This window comes from Scardinius erythrophthalmus, assembly GCF_964197995.2.
Source record: "Scardinius erythrophthalmus genome assembly, chromosome: 18".
Lineage (NCBI taxonomy): Eukaryota > Metazoa > Chordata > Actinopteri > Cypriniformes > Leuciscidae > Scardinius > Scardinius erythrophthalmus.
The window spans coordinates 18,932,008-18,948,810 of NC_138238.1; the positions used below are offsets into that span (position 1 = coordinate 18,932,008).

Below are 16,803 nucleotides of genomic sequence, written 5' to 3' on the forward strand. Positions count from 1 at the left end.
GGTGTGAGAGTCCACTGTGGAATTATTGGATATGACTGTATCTGATCACAAATGTATATTTATTTTTTTTAATTGTGATTCACCAGCTATTAATAAGTTCTCATCCCATGACATGCTGCATGTTCTCGCATCTTTAATGAGCATAGTCTCTCAATTCTGCACAATGTTTGACTGTCAAAGCCCTTGCTTGTCTAAACACTGATTACTAACAGTCTGCTTGTTACTTTCAATGCAATCTGTTTGTCCTCATCAAAAATCTCAGTACCCCTTAAAGGGATAGTTCACTTTGAAAGTAAATTTTGGTATGTTTTAGCTTACCTCAAGGGCATCCAAGATGTAGGTGTCTTTTTTTCCGCAGTAGTTTCAATTGATATTTTTAGGTCAAACCGTTCTTGTCTGTCAGTCATATAATGCAGGTCTATCCTTCCAAATGAAAACAATTCGCCATCTTCCAAATTAAACAATTAGTGCATCTAGTGTATATATATCTATGCACCAGTCTGCATACACGTCACACACCAGGATGCGCCCGCGCCCTCAGATCACTTGGACATGGCTGTGTATAAGAGGTAAAAACGATATAAATACTGTACGTTTTCTCACACAAACCGCTCGTTTCGTGTCTTAGGCCATCAATGTGTACTTACGATGGGGAATTGTTTAATTTGGACGATGTGGAATTGTTTTAATTTGGACTCTGTGCATGCTCTTTGAGACGGTGACCACAGACCTGCATTAAATGGCTGACAGACAAGAACGGTTTGACCTAAAAATATCCTAATTGAAACCCCTGCAGCAAAAAAGACACCTACATCTTGGATGCCCTTGAGGTAAGCTAAAACATAACAAAATTTTATTTCAAAGTGAACTATCCCTTTAAGGTTAAGTCTAAGTCCAGAGAAATGATAGCCTTAATTCAATAACAGTACTCGCTGCTTGAAAAGGGAATGTAGGAAGGCTGAATGCACAACACAGTTGGAAGAAGTCTGGATTCAAAATGCATTATATTAGCATGAAGGAGCTGCTATTAGAGTATAACAGAGTGGTTAAGGATGTGAGAACAAAATATTTTTCAGAGCGAGTCTCTGCCCATCACCACAACCCAAGATTTTTAAAACTGTTGATCCGCTGGAAAATCCAGTTGAAAGTGATGCCGACTGTGAATTGTTTTTATCATATTTTACTGAAAAGGTTTAGTCAATTAAAACTCAATCACACCCACGATGCATTTTTCAAGATTCTTTGAGGAGAAAGTTCTAAAGAATCGCATTTATTTGAAATGGAAATCTTTTGTAGCATGTCTTTACTGTCACTTTTGATCAATTTACCTAATTTCTTTTTAAAAGTCTTGCTGACCCTAAAATTTTGAATGGTAGTGTATGTTGTTTCACTGTACATGTTTCAAAAGGGCAGTGATGGCCAGCGAGACTGAGTGTTTGACTGGATTTTCTGAGCTGTGGGAGTCACGATTTGATGATGCCTCTATCCTGGAAGGAGAGTAAGGCTTTAGTTTTGGCTGGTATTAAATTGAAAGTTGTCTTAACTCAACAACAAAGTCTAACACAGTATCCTAACTAGGTTTGATGCAAGCTTTTACTGAAAGTGAAAATGGCACAATCACAACTAATTAGAACATACCGTCTAATTAGTAATACCGTCACTGTCGGGTGGAAACCTTGTATCTCCAAAAACACTACTTTTCGGAATGAAACACTTTTTTAAAATAAATAAACATGGTGTTGTCAAAGTTGATGTAGTGTTTTTATTTTATTTTATATGTTCAGACAATTGCATGTGCTGTCATATTAACATTTTACCAAAATCAAGCTCAAATGTAGTTACAAGGTTTTTGACCAGAGACTGTGTTTGGTCGGTCATTAGAACGGCCGCATCTGAGGCAGTGCATCATATTACGTTTTCATCAACTATACAGTAAACTTTTTATAGCCTGTGAGAGTTATGTGGGCGCTCAGTTTTTTGTAATTTTGCCAAAATCAAGGCAGGGTAGGCGATTTGTTCCAGAAGCATTTTTTTGTTATGCTAATTGAAAGTCTCTTCACATACTGATAGCAATCACTAAGTTAAGTGGTCTAAATGTATTTGTGTGTGTGTGTCTGTGGAAGGTGTAGGACTATAAAATGTTCTTCTAATTGCGTTCGGTCCGAATGCGATGTTACGATGTCCTTCCTGTTGTCAACGCATGCATTTTCATAGGTGAACGTGATTTCACCAAGTACCACATGTTCCTGGATCAACATCTTTGTTGATCCTGGAACAACTTTCCAATCAACCAATCAGATTTGAGGGACAAGTTTACAGTTTATGTCAAGTTTAGGCTTAGAACCAGGGTGAGGTGCTTCGACATAAGTGTTATCATTTCCCTCTGATTTTAGGGAAAAGTTATGGGTAGGGTTAGGTTTAGGGGTAGGGATAGGGTAAGGACTACATTTTGGGACAGGAATGTTATTCCAGGATCAACAAAATATGCTGATCCAGGAACATGTCTTACTTGGCAAAATCACGGTGACCATTTTCATACCTCTGCGCACCCTCGTGCTGACATCACACATCATCAGCGCACAACGAGCTTATGCGGTGTTCATGCCATAACTGTCATTTGGAAGAGATGGAAACCCATTATGTTATACTCTGAGCGGTTCGTGACTTGAATTTATTCGTTTCAATGGCAACCCTATCAACATCAAAATGAATCTGCAGCAGTCAGGTGGTACAGGTCAGTGCTCTTGAGACATGAGGTAGTTTAACGCCATCACGTGATACTTTGCAAACTCTGCTGTCATGTGTTTTGAAGGCGCTCCTTTGAAGAGTGCTCTTGAAGGGAGGGTGGGATCTCATGCTTTTAACTATGCCTACCCTACCTTTAAAGATGAAGTGCTATGCAGAGGCTATTTAAGACTGTACTGGCTATGACTCGACAACAAGACTGAGACCCTCTTCTCTGGTCCTCGAATACACAAGACATTAGCCTTTATAAATGTAGTGATTCTTCAGTAAAGAAAACACTGTACTTATTCAAACCACCAGTTCTTTACTTACCCTTGCAATGCAAATAAGCAGACGGTCTACATGTGTACTCCACTTCATTCACTACTGTAGAGGTGGAGTTATGAGGTTTTACTGACAGTTTGAGGATCCAATGGAGATACGAGGTTTAGTCACAAGCTGCTTTTTATAGTTTTCCTTGGTTATATATTTGCAAAACCCACAGACAGATGTAAAGGTTGACCAATAGTAATCATTAATGAAATTTTTTTAATTATGAAATATGGAGATACAAGATTGGTGACAAGAATAACCTTTTTTTCTGCATCCCTAAATCCTACTATTAGTCAGGAGAGCTTTTTTCTTTTACTTGAGAGTTTATGGATCATGTTCTGATGTATTTTTCCCAGAATGCTACTGGTTTGGACTTTGAGCGTTACCTGCAGCCATCAGTGAGAGACAGCATAAGCTGTGTCCCAATGTTGAAGGCTGCATCCTTTGAAGGACGCAGACTTCAAGGATGCAGCCTATGCGTCCTCTGAAGGACGCACCATGCAGCCTTCCTAGGATTTCCTAATTGTGCAACCAGGTGTTCCCGATCACCGCTCCTGACGCCAAGCAACGGTGCGAGAGGACAGCTGCCATCCTGATCATCATTCATTTTGATAACTGAGTAAACAGCAATGGAGCCAGAATTGGCTATTGTCATTTTTATGGTTTATATTTTACTGGAGGACATGGTGAGGATTTTTTTGCCCCGGCGCTGCCGGATCATGTATTTTCAGTTTAGCCCTGTTTGAATACAAAACCCAATTGAATATAAAAAGTCCAGTATTTCTCGCGCTCGTCATCTGCAGCTGTCACGGTTGCCAGGCGACAAGAACAATCCTTCGTAGGCTAGACCGGTCCGAGCGCTTCAGATGCGCCCTTTGATATGGGACGCTGCTGTAGTTAGCAACAATTTGTTAATATTGTGACAATAAGCCTACATTTTGTAACTTTAATTTTCGGAACTGCATATTTCGTTAAGTATTCACTTACAAATGTGAAGTAACCTACTGAAGTATTTTTTTTCCCCTCACATCACAATATGATTACATTAAACTACACAAAAGTATATAATGTAACAACCAGATATTACTGTATATTGAAAATATACAGAAGTAAAATGCAACATAGCCTACGCAGTAATGCAGTAGTAGCCTAATATAAATGCAGTAGTTATTAAAAGTACTTTTTTTTAGAAAGCCGTCGATTGAATCAGCCCTGTATAGCCAACTTAGTGGATAGTGGAAATATGCACTCAAACGCTCTGGAGACCATCCCAGATGATGTCCCACCAGCAGGAGGCCTTACCAGGGGCAGCCAATCCCGGTCCAGCAGTTCAGCTCAATAGAGTCTATCATTTTTTTCTTATTTTATGTATTGTAAAATTAAATGTTTATGTTGATTTTGATATGTTTAACGTATTTTGTAAATAGTTGGAAAAAGTACTTTAATGTAGCCTATAGAACAAATGATTTTCATTTACCAATTTTATTTGAAAAAATAAAAAGGTATAGAATTTGTTTCATGCAGAAAGTATTACTGTCATTACAAAAATAAACAATGTCCAGAACAATTCATTCTCTTTTATTTACACAATTAAAGTTGCATAAAAATAAATGTACATAATTTTTATTTTAAAAAATAAAAGTGAAAAAAATTCAACAAGGTAGAAAATGTATATATTTTTCAATCATTCTCTCAAGAAGAGAAAACAGCCTTTCCATCCTCTCCCTTCTTTCCTGTGCTCTCCTCGCCTCTGCCTCCCTCTCTAGTTGCATTTCTTCTCCGATCAAGTCCAAAAACCCGTCCTGTCTCGCCGCCTTCGTGCTGGTGCTTCTGCTGGTGTGGGTGCTAGTGCTGGTGCTGCTACTGGTGGTGCTGGTGCTGCTGCCCCTGGCTCCTTCTCACCGTGGGCACCCACTACTGAACTCGGCCCTGGTGTGTCCTCAGGGATTGAGGCGATGAGGACAGGGGGGTTGGTGCAATGCCTCTGTCCCAACACCTCATCCATGAGGACAAACCAGGGCCAAGTTTCAGCAGTGGGTTTCCCACTCACACCCTCACCTGTCCCAGGACACTTGCAATCCTAAGGGCAGAGCAAATGAACCATGGCTTGTTAACAACAACAGGACAATACATTTTTAGCAAAGATGTGTGTATTACTTTTCTTTATATATATATATATATATATATATATATATATATATATATATATATATATATATATATATATATATAAACCCATTTTTTCCTGAATTGTTCAAAAAAAAACAGAAAAGGGTACTTAACACAGAGGAGCAATCTTAAGTGCATTGTTAACACTGAAAAATATGACACATCAAGACACGCATACAAAATACTTAAGAAATCATATTTCTGTATACTAAAATTTGGTTAAAATCACATAGCTTGCATGACAGCACTACAAAAACACATAAAAGTGAAATCCCATTGCCTTATCTACTGCTTTTCTTATTGTTTTGGGCTTTATTGGGTGAGTGATATTTCTTATAATACACAAGTGCAAATATTACAAATAGGTCGTTAAACTAATAACGTTATTACCACAAGTTTTGCCTAAAACTACCTGATAAATGAAGCCACGCAATGGTGACGAAGGAGTTAAGAAGAAGTTTATAAGAAACTTTAACTCTGGTTTTGCTAGCTTTTTGAGTAAATGAAAACATAATACTTACATTTAAATGTGAATTTGCTGTCCACCACCGATCTCTAGTCTCGGCCGCCTTTAAAAATAAATAAATAAATGCTGTCGTCAACGGCGCGCAATGGCTTATGGGGTAGAAAAGGCCGCTAAGTGTCCATTTATGTATCCTTCTTTTCACGGGGAAACGAAGGGTGCATTTGGCGTCGCTTTTGAATCAGGGTAGCCTTCGTCGCGGCGCGATGACGCAACCGGCCTTCGAATACGGCCTTCGGAGGATGCAGAACTGAATCAAAGAGTATAGAAGTAACAAGAGGCGAAACTCAATAGAACGTTCCATTGCAACAAACTCACCCATGCGCAGAGCTGCAGCTCCGCCATCTTGGACTGAACGCAACACCGCTGTCATAGGATTGAACTATACCGGTTCAAATTCAAAAGCGGTTAAATGAACTAAAAAGTAGTTTCTAGTTTTTAATATCTCTAGAGCAGACATCCCATGTCTCCCGGAAGATCCGGGAGTCTCCCAATTATTTATAGCGGCTCCCTGATGCCCGCAAATTAGCTAAAATCACCCGGAATCTAGAGCGAGCGAGCAAGAGCGCGCAGCTCCAAACCGTGTAACGTTAGAGCACACGGCAGAAAGGGTGAGGGAGCGAGATATCAACATATCAACCTAAAATGTGGAACACAACTTGTTCAGATTTTTTGCTTTCATTTTCTTGCAGTTCTAGAGTAAAATATATTTTGTAATATATATATATATATATATATATATATATATATATATATATATATATATATTATATAAAATATAAATAATTATATTTTAAAATTTGTACATTTTAATAAACTCAAACTTATATAATTTTTTTCTGTTTCACTTTCATAATTTATTTCACTTCAACAATAATCTGACAAATTAAAACAAGACCAACCATAGTATTAACGTTACAACCATACTAACGTTACAACCATTTAAGTTTGGATAGTGATTTTCATGTTTAAGCGAAAAAAAGGTGACAGTTAAAGGGTTAATTTAGTGATAACAATGAATTAATAAAGCGGTCATTTGCCAGGTTAGGTGTTCATATATCTCTGAAAGTATGCGATTTAAAAAGCCCATTTCGAGTCTTGACAATTTCGACCAAATACATAACGTTAGCAAACTGTTACTGCGGTTATGGGATAGCTTACATTAACGTTACAGCACCTGTTATCGTTGACGTTAGCTCACTTTAAAGTTAATAAAACCTTTTCTACTTTACCTCTCTGGATCTTTGGGGAATCTATGAAATGCTAGTTGATTGGTTGTACACTGGTAGTTGTTGCAGTTGATGGCAGAACACTGTTTTCTTTGTTTGCAATTATTTTCAGACATAATGTTAATGCTGTACAGTAGTTGTGCTACCAGTAAAGCCGTTGGTTCAGTCCAAAATGGCGGCCGCGCTACCGAAGCGCCACCTAGTGGCTGTTGTCAAAACTGCAACGGAGTTTCGCCTCTTGTTACTTCTATACTCTTTGACTGAATTCGCTCCGTGCACAAAATGGCGACCGTTGACGTTTCGAACTTGAGTGTGTGGGCCAGTACTTCCGGTGATCTGACAGCCAGAGCGGGAGACAGCAAGAGCGAGAGACAACAGCGACCGAGGTCCATTACCACAGCGATGTTTTTCACATTGAGTGTTTTTAGGATTCATGAGAGGTGACTTGCCTTTCAGAGGGTGACAGCCTCAGCACTTGATTGTTGTGTGCCGTTATGTACCATGTCGTCACGTTACTTATAACAGAGAAGTCAGCTTTCATGCATTCCCCGTTGACGCTGCAGAACGGGCATGAGTGGATACAGAAGATCCGGAGGGATGACTTCAACCCGACCAAATTTTTAAATGCATATCATTTTCAGTGCGTTTCTATGCTTTCTATTACTGCATTTATTTTGTGCAAGTGAGATGAGTAAAGACCATCTGTTTAATAAATCATTATCTGTCTGGTGTTTATATGCAGCACATACAGTATTTTACTATGAGTAAAATATACACAAACTTACCCATATTAAATTGTTTGTCGTACCATACAGTTAAAAATGTTAAATATGTGATAATAATATTGATCGAGCAATAGATGTAAGTAAAAACAGTAGTCAGATTAATGAATGAAATACAACTGTTCACGAACAGAAGATTGTATTTGACTCATGCTGCATACGCAATAACAATTATGCTGTAAATGGGTCAATGACGTGACGGGTCTTTTTTTTGTTGTCCAAAGGCCTTAATAATAATAAAAAACAAATATATAACATCCAAAGTATGTAAGGTAGTACAACTTGATCTCTTTTACTGAATCCAAAAGGTTTTAATTATATTATACTACATATAAAGGTATTTTAAAGATTTTGAAGTGTCAAAAAGTCATTCGGTAAAACCGATATAGTAAATATTTAAATGGAATAATATTGCTTTTAATAACTAAAGGAACTACAATAATACAAATACAAGGCTCTTTTTTTTTTTTACATTTCCCCTTTTCTCCTTTCCCTGTGCAATGTTTTACTTGAATATGTTGGAGTGTTTAGAGTAGTCCAATAAATGATTACATTTATGAGATCAGTGATAATTTGTTTTAATTTCTTCTGTGGTACACACTATATACTATCTCAACATCAATGTCAAATCCGTTTTTAACTTTCAAATCAGTGGTTAAACCAATGACTTTTTGGTGAGATTTTTTCCATCTTGTAAAAAATGACAAAAAACAGTGTTAATTGATTGTACAAACCACAAAATCTTAAACTAAAAAAAACTAAGTAAACTAAAAAATGGTTTCAAATATAGTTATATCTCCATTCTATTTTTTTTTTACACTTTTAAAAACCTTATTCGTCAATGACCCAATAGAGTTATAACTACGATTAGAGTTGTTTGCATAAAATGCACCGTGAACATTCACATGTTTGCCCTGTGATAGGCTGCCTACAATTTATCTCCATAAATACTATTTTCTCAATTCTGCGCATATATTTTTACTTACATCAATCGCTCGATCAATTATCACATATTTTGCATTTTTAACTGTAGGTACCACAAAAAAATGTATGGGTAAGTTTGTGTATATTTTACACACGTAGAAAAATACTGTATGTGCTGCATATAAACACCAGACAGATAATGATTTATTAAACAGATGGTCTTTACTCATCTCACTTGCACAAAATAAATGCAGTAATAGAAAGCATAGAAACGCACAGGTGAAATACACAATTCTGCATTTAAAAATTTGGTCGGGTTGAAGTCACCCCTCCGGATCTTCTGTATCCACTCATGCCCGTTCCGCAGCGTCAACGGGGAATGCATGAAAGCTGACTTCTCTGTTATAACGTGACGACATGGTACATAACGGCACACAACAATCAAGTGCTGAGGCTGTCACCCTCTGAAAGGCAAGTCACCTCTCTTGAATCCTAAAAACACTCAATGTGAAAAATATCGCTGTGGTAATGGACCTCGGTCGCTGTTGTCTCCCGCTCTGGCTGTCAGATCACCGGAAGTTTTCACCGGAAGTACTGGCCCACACACTCAAGTTCGAAACGTCAACGGTCGCCATTTTGTGCACAGAGCGAATTGGGACAGCCTTCATCGAGCCGCGGTGACGCAATCGGCCTTCAAATGCGACCTTCCAAGGATGCAGCCTTTGAATTGGGACGTCCTTCGTCGCGCCGCGGTGACGCAATCGGCCTTCAAATACGGCCATCCGGCCTTCAAATACGGCCTTCGAAGGATGCAGCCTTCACTTTGGGACACAGCTCATGTCTCCGGGTCTTGCAGCAGAGAGGTTTTCCCTTGGGGTGGAGGATGCTGTGATGGAGAGTCCTGTGACTCCAGCAGAGGAGTGTCGTCTTGATGTCTTGGCAACACCTACAGGTAGTTTATGTCCCTCATATCACATCATAATGTTATTAATGCTCACATTATATGGTTTGTTGGGGGGCACGTGGGCACTCACTTCTCTCTCTTGCACTCCTGTCTCAGTTCTTCCCAGAATGGTGTTCACACCCGGGACCAGTCAGGTGGATTTACATCTTTCCTTTATTAACTGTCATTTCTTCTGTCTTTCAATAGGGTACCCACTGTTTTCCAGTCATGGAAATTCACTCAGAATTTGGATCTGATTCAGCAATTTTGATCCAATAAAATATTTTATAGATGTGCAACTAGTAAAACAATTACTAGAGAAATGTTTATGACTTGATTTTTATGAAAAAAAATCTTAAATCCTAAAGATTATTTTTCAACCCTGGAAACCATCATTTTGTTTTCCATGACTGGGGGAACCACTACTCTATCACACTTTCTGAGAGTTGTCAGCATTTTAATTTTTTATTTGTCCATAACCTTGTGTTTCAGATGTCAGATAATCTGTTGCTGTTCACCCCAGAGCAGAAGGACAGAGTGAGACCATCAATGTGTGAATGTGACCTGATCATGTTCACTCCTCCCACAAACAAATAAAAGCACATCCACTCACTCTTTGAATATGGATGTTTTTTCCCCTTATTTTATTGGCATTCACAGTGTTTTTAACAAAGCAAAAAAAAATTCTGTGAATTTCAGCAGAAATCCATTCTGTGAATTTACTTTATCTTATTCCCGCTGGTGACTGATTGTTTTGAATGCCAGATGTGGTAGAGGTCACAGGGGTCATGGGAGAAGGGGGCGAGTGATTAACATTATTGTTTGGAAACTCTCTTTCCATCTTCGTCTTGTCTCTCCTCAGCCTCCAGCTGTTCTGTATGTCTGAAAAGAATTGTAAATTATAAAAATATGGGCTTCAAAAACCATTTATTTGAATCTAGGGGATATTTTTTTTAAATACCTTGCTTTGTCAGCATCTGCAAGATCATTTCTGTTCTTTTCTCTCAGCTTGAGTCTCTCCTCCTCCAGCTTCACGCTGTGCTCATATGCAGGGAAGAAGGTCTGATTGAAGAACTGCTGTGTTTTCTGCATCCAGTCCTTCTCTGAGGATATGAAATTAGCCCACTATTAGGGATAAATCAGAGGCAGAACTAAGATTTTATTCATTTACATGAATTTTCCAGGTGACACTTTTAAATTAGGCTACCTCATATGGTTTTCCAAGGATGTGGGAAGCACATTTACATTTATTCATGTAGCATATGCTTTTATGTAAAATAAAATAAACTACTACTAGGCAATAATGTAGTGCTAGCAATACAGCGTTTCAAACAACCTCCAGAATAGTACAACCCTTGATCTTTATTTTAAGTCACCTTAAAGCCTCTTTGGTAGTTTGCTGAGACCTCCTAGTTAAGAACCACAGATATAGTAACAAGGACTGACCACATTTTCCATTATGAATTGCATTTGTGAAGTCAAACCTTTGAAAGCAAGCACAGGACTTTGTCTTTGCTCCATCTCCTCAGATAGGGATAACTGAAACATTTCAAAAGATAAGAGCACCTTAATAGAGACAGTCTGGTTAGCTTTCACCCCAGCTAAGATAATATCCACCGGAATGTGATACTGAGTGGTATCTACAAATCTCAAGAGACTTTGTACTGCCAACATGAGAGAAAATGGCTGAAATTTCATTCTTAAAAATTTAAAAAACAGGCACTGACTTGAAGTGAACTTGGCTCTGTAATATTCTGCGTGGTGTCGTCCCAATGACTTGTGTCAGTCTGGCTCTCAACGTCAGTTTGGATTCTCTGGTCTTTCACCTCAGCACAGCCCAACAATGCCTCAAAGAACTCCAGAAAGCTCATCTACAACCAAAATAATTTGTCATATCAAATCAAAGTAATATCAACCAAAAAAAAAAAAAAAACATGAGTTCAGCTACTGACCTCCAGGTCTAGGTTTCTGTAGATTCCATCATGAATTGCAGAACTGTCCACAGAGAGGATCTCTAACACTTTGGACACGGTTAGCTCGCTGTCATATAAAGAGAGGTCCTGTGAACAGGACTATGCATAAGAATTATGTGTGAATAATTCTTAGTAAGTTGAGACTAGATGAAAGAAAAAGGCCTGCTACCTTAAGCAAGCAGACAAATTGCCTTGCAGTCAAAGTTTGGTCAAGCTGGACAGAATTTGCTTTACACAGGGCCTGGTAAATTTCCCAGCATCTGTCTGAGTAGTGACATGCAACTGAAGCATGGACAGGGTGGCAGAACAGAGAGCCTAAAATAAAGAAAGACATATTTAATAATTAATAAATAATAAAGTCTATGTTTAACAGGGACATTCAAAAGAATTTGTAATAATACAATCATAATATAATGTGTATCTCTCTACCTTTCACATTCTTTGCATTGGGAATGATGTTCTGCCTCATGAGCTTTGAAAAACATGCTGCGAGTATGTTATTAGAGGACCTGTAACATGACAAGTGATCTGTGACTAGATGGAAACTTTCAAGAACATAAAAAATCCTATCATTGTAGGAAAATACTCACTCAATATCTTTGTGGCAAATGTGATATGCTACAACGATAATATAGCTGATACACTCTCTCGGTAGAATGGCAGTGAAAGGAGAATAGACCTGATCTGGATTCAGACAGTGACAACAAGCAAAACTTTGATTACAAATAGTTTATTTGATATAAAGAGAAAACATCACAAACCATAATTATGCTTAAAGACATTACCAGTGATGAGATGATCTATTTGCGCTTGCGTGATTCCGTGCTGGTGAACTTTACAGTCCATGAGAAATCGAGAGAACTGCAGGTAGGTCAGGGGGAATATTTTGTCTGGAGATTTCTCATGTCCAAGGCTGCTGTAGAAGCTATATATCTCTCTTAACAAACCAATGTGTCTCAGCACTGCAAACTCCACCTGCACAGATGGAAATAAAATAATACTTACACAGCACATCAACACAAATTTGGCTCTGGATTTACCTTAGGATTCATTTCAAATAAGGACAAAAACCTGTTTGAGTTCTTGATCTCTGTGGTCCTCAGGGACTCTGTCTAACAGAGTACTGATGTTCAAAACCATGTCAGATCCGAGTGGTGAGTTTGTGCTTGACTGTGAAGATCTTTTGGATGAATCATCTAATTAACAGAGATAAACTATTAGAAACACTATAAGTAAAAACAAATGAAAAATAATAATAAATAAAACCTCTTGACATACTGTAAGTGTCAAAAAATTCTGATAAGTTAACTCTCTCTAAAGGTTTTTTTAGAATGACTGTTTACGGTACATTGCCATGCTATTTACCACATAAATGGACATTCATTGTTCATTAGAGTTAACCTTTTTTTACTCAGGGATCAACGAGGATGGCCAATGTGAGAGTGTTTCAGGTCTTTGATGAAACTGTCAAATTAGATATTTATTTAACCAGCACTACAGCTTGTTTGATTAGATGCACTTTTATGCTTTGCTTACTTAAACATATGGTTTTCTGTGACATACTGTTTTCTGTTTCATAGTACCTTCATTTAAGCTTGTTAGTAGGTACAATTATATAACTGGCTAATAGATGAGGTTTTATCGAAATTGATTGAATGACTTAGTAGTTTAAGAATTAAATGACAATGACTAATTAGTAATGTTTTGTTATGAATGCAATCTTCCTTTTTCTGTATTTATGAATTTAAGCTGTCTTGGAGTTTTTTGTATAATTATAATTGAATATACAATTGTAATCAAAATTATTCAATTTTGATAACAACTGTACACTCACTGGCTACTTTATTAGGTACACCTGTTCAACTGCTCGTTAACGCAAATATATTATCAGCCAACAATCACATGGCAGCAACTCAATCTCAGAAAAAAGAGAAAATATCCGGTGAGTGGCATTTCCGTAGACGAAAATGCCTTGTTGGTGCCAGAGGTCGGAGGAGAATGGCCAGACTGGTTTGAGCTGATAGAAAGGCAAGAGTAGGCTAACTCAAATAACCTCTTGTTACAACCGAGGTCTGCAGAAGAGCATCTCTGAATGCACAACACGTCAAACATCGAAGCACAACGAGCTACAGCAGCAGAAGACCACACTAGGTGCCACTCAGCTAAGAACAGGAAACTGAATAATAATTGAATATATGAAATAGCCTAATAAATGTATATGGGCAAGAGTATATATATATATATATATATACATTATTTATTAATAAATGTAAAAATTATACATTGTAAACTACATTTATATATACATGTTTATTTATACAATTCAATTTAGCTATGTAGGAAATCAGTTGCTAGGGACAATGGTCAACTATATAGTTTAGTAGCCATTAACTGACCAATCAGAATCTAGTATTCCAGAGAGCTATTTAATTCTGGTCATGAATATTACTTAATACTTTACTCTCGTCTGGAAAAGGAGTCGTAATCCCACTCAGGCCAGGAGTGAAGGCAGGAAATTCAGCCATGCAGTCCTTATTAAACTCCCCTTCATATACCCGTCCATTTTCAAAAGTGTATTTCCCCTGCAAAAGACCATCTGTAGTGTTGGAATCACACACAACAATCTCACATCTCCATAGTTTGAAAGGTGGTTTACCTGTCCATGTTTTTTGTCATGTTTCCACTCTCCACTATACACAGCCCCACTGGCATATAAGAACTGTCCTTGACCATGACGCATGCCTTGAACGAATTCTCCCGTGTACTCGTTCATACGAGGGTACTGAGAACATGGAACTCTTTTACAGAACCATGTGTGCGTTCCTTTTCCATCCTACATTAAGTAAGAAACTTCTGCTAAAAATTTCAGTACAAAATTATACAAAATCATAATGACCCTAAAAATAAGGGCAAAGTTAGTAAATGACAGACCTGGATGCCATTTAACCACTGTCCACTGTATTGCTGATCCAACTGAACCCATATCATTGTTCCTTGTCCATGTCGGACATTGTTCCTCCATTGTCCTTCATACACATTGCCAGATGGGTAACTTAATGGGAAACAAATATATTTATATTTTCTTCAAATATTAATTTATAAAGAAAAAAAAATATTTATAGAGAAATGATTACTATCACACACCACCGCTTTCCCCAACCCTCTCTCCTGTTGTTCACCCAGTCTCCTTTGTACCATGATGTGGATGCTTGGTTATAGTACATTACACCCTGTCACCATCACAGGACACCAGTCAAGTTATTTATAATTAAATGCATGTGAGAAAAGTTGAGACAATAGATGTGTGTATGCACATACCTGCCCTTGTCTTTTGCCCAGATACCACTGACCTCTGTACACAGTAGAGGTTTTGAAACATTTGAACACCCCGACACCATGACGGACACCTTGGTGTAAATCCCCCTCATAAGTGCTGCCATCTAACCAGGTGTAAGTCCCATGTCCCATGGGAACATTTAATTTAAAATCACCCTGCCACAACAGTTAATTTCGCTATGAATAATTAATGCCTCCAATCAAAACACTGGGGTATTATGTGACTTATCAAATCCTAGCTAATGTAAATCTTCCTGTAAATTTTTGACTTCCATGAACTCTTTACATACCTGATACTTTATACCGTCTGACCAGATATATTCACCAGAGCCATGCATCAACCCATGTGAAAAACTACCCTAATGAATGCAAAATGGTAGAAATAATGAAATAATGTTTGGTAATTTAAGTAGTCTACTGGAGTTCCCTGAAGGTAGCCTAAGTATTTCAGGCCAGGGGATATATATTGAATTTATTTCTATATGTTCATCTTTCCTCCCTTACAACATTCACATATATATGTATATATATATATGTATATATATATATATATAATTTTTTTTTAAATATAACAAAATATCTGTCAAGTAATATATAATGTACAGTAGTAATGTTAGCAATGTTCTTAATAAAAATGTAGTGCGTTAGATTTACATTTTTATACAGGATCTAAAGGTCGAAAACCGCTAAGTTATCGTTCATCACTCACCTTGTAAATGTGGCCACCTTGAAAGTATGCGACACCTTCTCCATGAAACATTTCTCCACACTTTTCACCCTCATATCTGAGGGAAAAAAAGATCCCAAACACCTAACGTTATTTTATTTGTCAACCAATCTGAGTGTTATCATTTCGCAAGAATGTCTAACCTTTCCACGATTATATGGTGAAGAATGGGAACTTTACGGCACTGATCATGTTCATTGTTTGGTCGATGCTCGTTCGTGTGCCGAGACACTGCAGATGAGGAACACACAGCAGAGCTCGAGGAGTCTTGTCCATCGTCAGGCTCTGTGACGGACTCCGACACTAAACTGGACGTGGAGGACTGTCCTAACACTTCACTTAACGTTGGTTCTGGCGTAGATCTGTCAGAACTAATTTTTTGTCCTTTATTAGCCATCGCATTCGCTAGTTCACCAACTAGTTAACATCCCTGTGGGGTGTACATAGTAACAGACTACCGGTTGCTAAGCAATGTAACAGTACGGCAAGTTAGAAGGGTAAAAACAATAGTCTTGTTTAATGTAAAATATGATTAGGGACCGAGTCTAATCGGTCATTTTTTTAGACTCCAAATAACATTTCTCACAGTAGTTTTATTTTTGAAAGTCAGCTTCTGTACATGCACATATTAAAAGTACAGTTCACCAAAAAATTACTGTAACACTTACACTTTACAAGAATGAACAATACTTCTAAAGCATTTATTAATCTTAACGTTAATTTCAACATTTACTGATACATTATTAAAATCAAGTGTATTTGTTAACATTAGTTAATGCACTGTTAACTGACATGAACAAACAATGAACTGTATTTTTTAAACTAAAATGAATGAATACTGTAACAAATGTATTGCTCATTGTTAGTTCATGTTAGTTAATACATTAGCCAATGTTAACAAATGAGACCATATTGTAAAGTGTTACAAAATAACTTTTTTTTTCCCCCTGAGGAAAACTAGTAACTAAATAGTTTTGGAGACCATTGACATCCACTGTACAGATAAACAAAACAATAATTTATTTATCAAAGTACCTTATGTTCCACATAAGAAAAAAAAAAGTCTTGCAGGTTTGGAATGACATTAGGGTGGGTAAACCATGACAATTTTCATTTTTTGTGCGTGTGAACTATCCCTTT

The 16,803-nt window shown here is 37.5% G+C and overlaps 2 protein-coding genes across 2 annotated transcripts in view; one reads left to right on the top strand and one right to left on the bottom strand.

Moving 5' to 3' along the window:
- Positions 1–10,238, top strand: part of dlgap5 (discs, large homolog-associated protein 5) — a 35,457-nt gene extending 25,219 nt beyond the window's left edge. The window contains exon 19 of the mRNA XM_081392505.1: positions 10,120–10,238. Coding sequence (XP_081248631.1) covers positions 10,120–10,130 — 11 coding nt within the window. The 3' untranslated portion in view covers positions 10,131–10,238. The remainder of the gene's footprint in view (positions 1–10,119) is intronic.
- A 22-nt stretch (positions 10,239–10,260) lies between these two features.
- On the bottom strand, positions 10,261–15,711 carry rsph10b (radial spoke head 10 homolog B). The gene is made up of 17 exons (XM_081392506.1): positions 15,646–15,711; positions 15,227–15,295; positions 14,919–15,092; positions 14,745–14,830; positions 14,532–14,652; positions 14,257–14,433; positions 14,062–14,182; positions 12,672–12,796; positions 12,381–12,575; positions 12,191–12,279; positions 12,030–12,109; positions 11,770–11,915; positions 11,580–11,687; positions 11,388–11,498; positions 11,112–11,166; positions 10,589–10,730; positions 10,261–10,509 (listed from the first exon to the last, which is right to left on the bottom strand). The coding sequence occupies exons 1-17, from the start codon at positions 15,694–15,696 to the stop codon at positions 10,443–10,445; spliced, it is 1,917 nt and encodes a 638-aa protein (XP_081248632.1). The 5' UTR covers positions 15,697–15,711; the 3' UTR covers positions 10,261–10,442.
- Between the last annotated feature and the right edge of the window lie 1,092 nt (positions 15,712–16,803).

Excerpts from the sequence above, each read along its gene's own strand:
- rsph10b (XM_081392506.1), bottom strand. The coding sequence starts at position 15,696 with ATGTTTCATGGAGAAGGTGTCGCATACTTTCAAGGTGGCCACATTTAC. Across the intron at positions 15,296-15,645 it reads AAGGTGGCCACATTTACAAG|GGTAGTTTTTCACATGGGTT; the intron begins GTGAGTGATGAA and ends TGCATTCATTAG. Across the intron at positions 12,280-12,380 it reads ATCATCTCATCACTGGTAAT|GTCTATTCTCCTTTCACTGC; the intron begins GTCTTTAAGCAT and ends AATCCAGATCAG.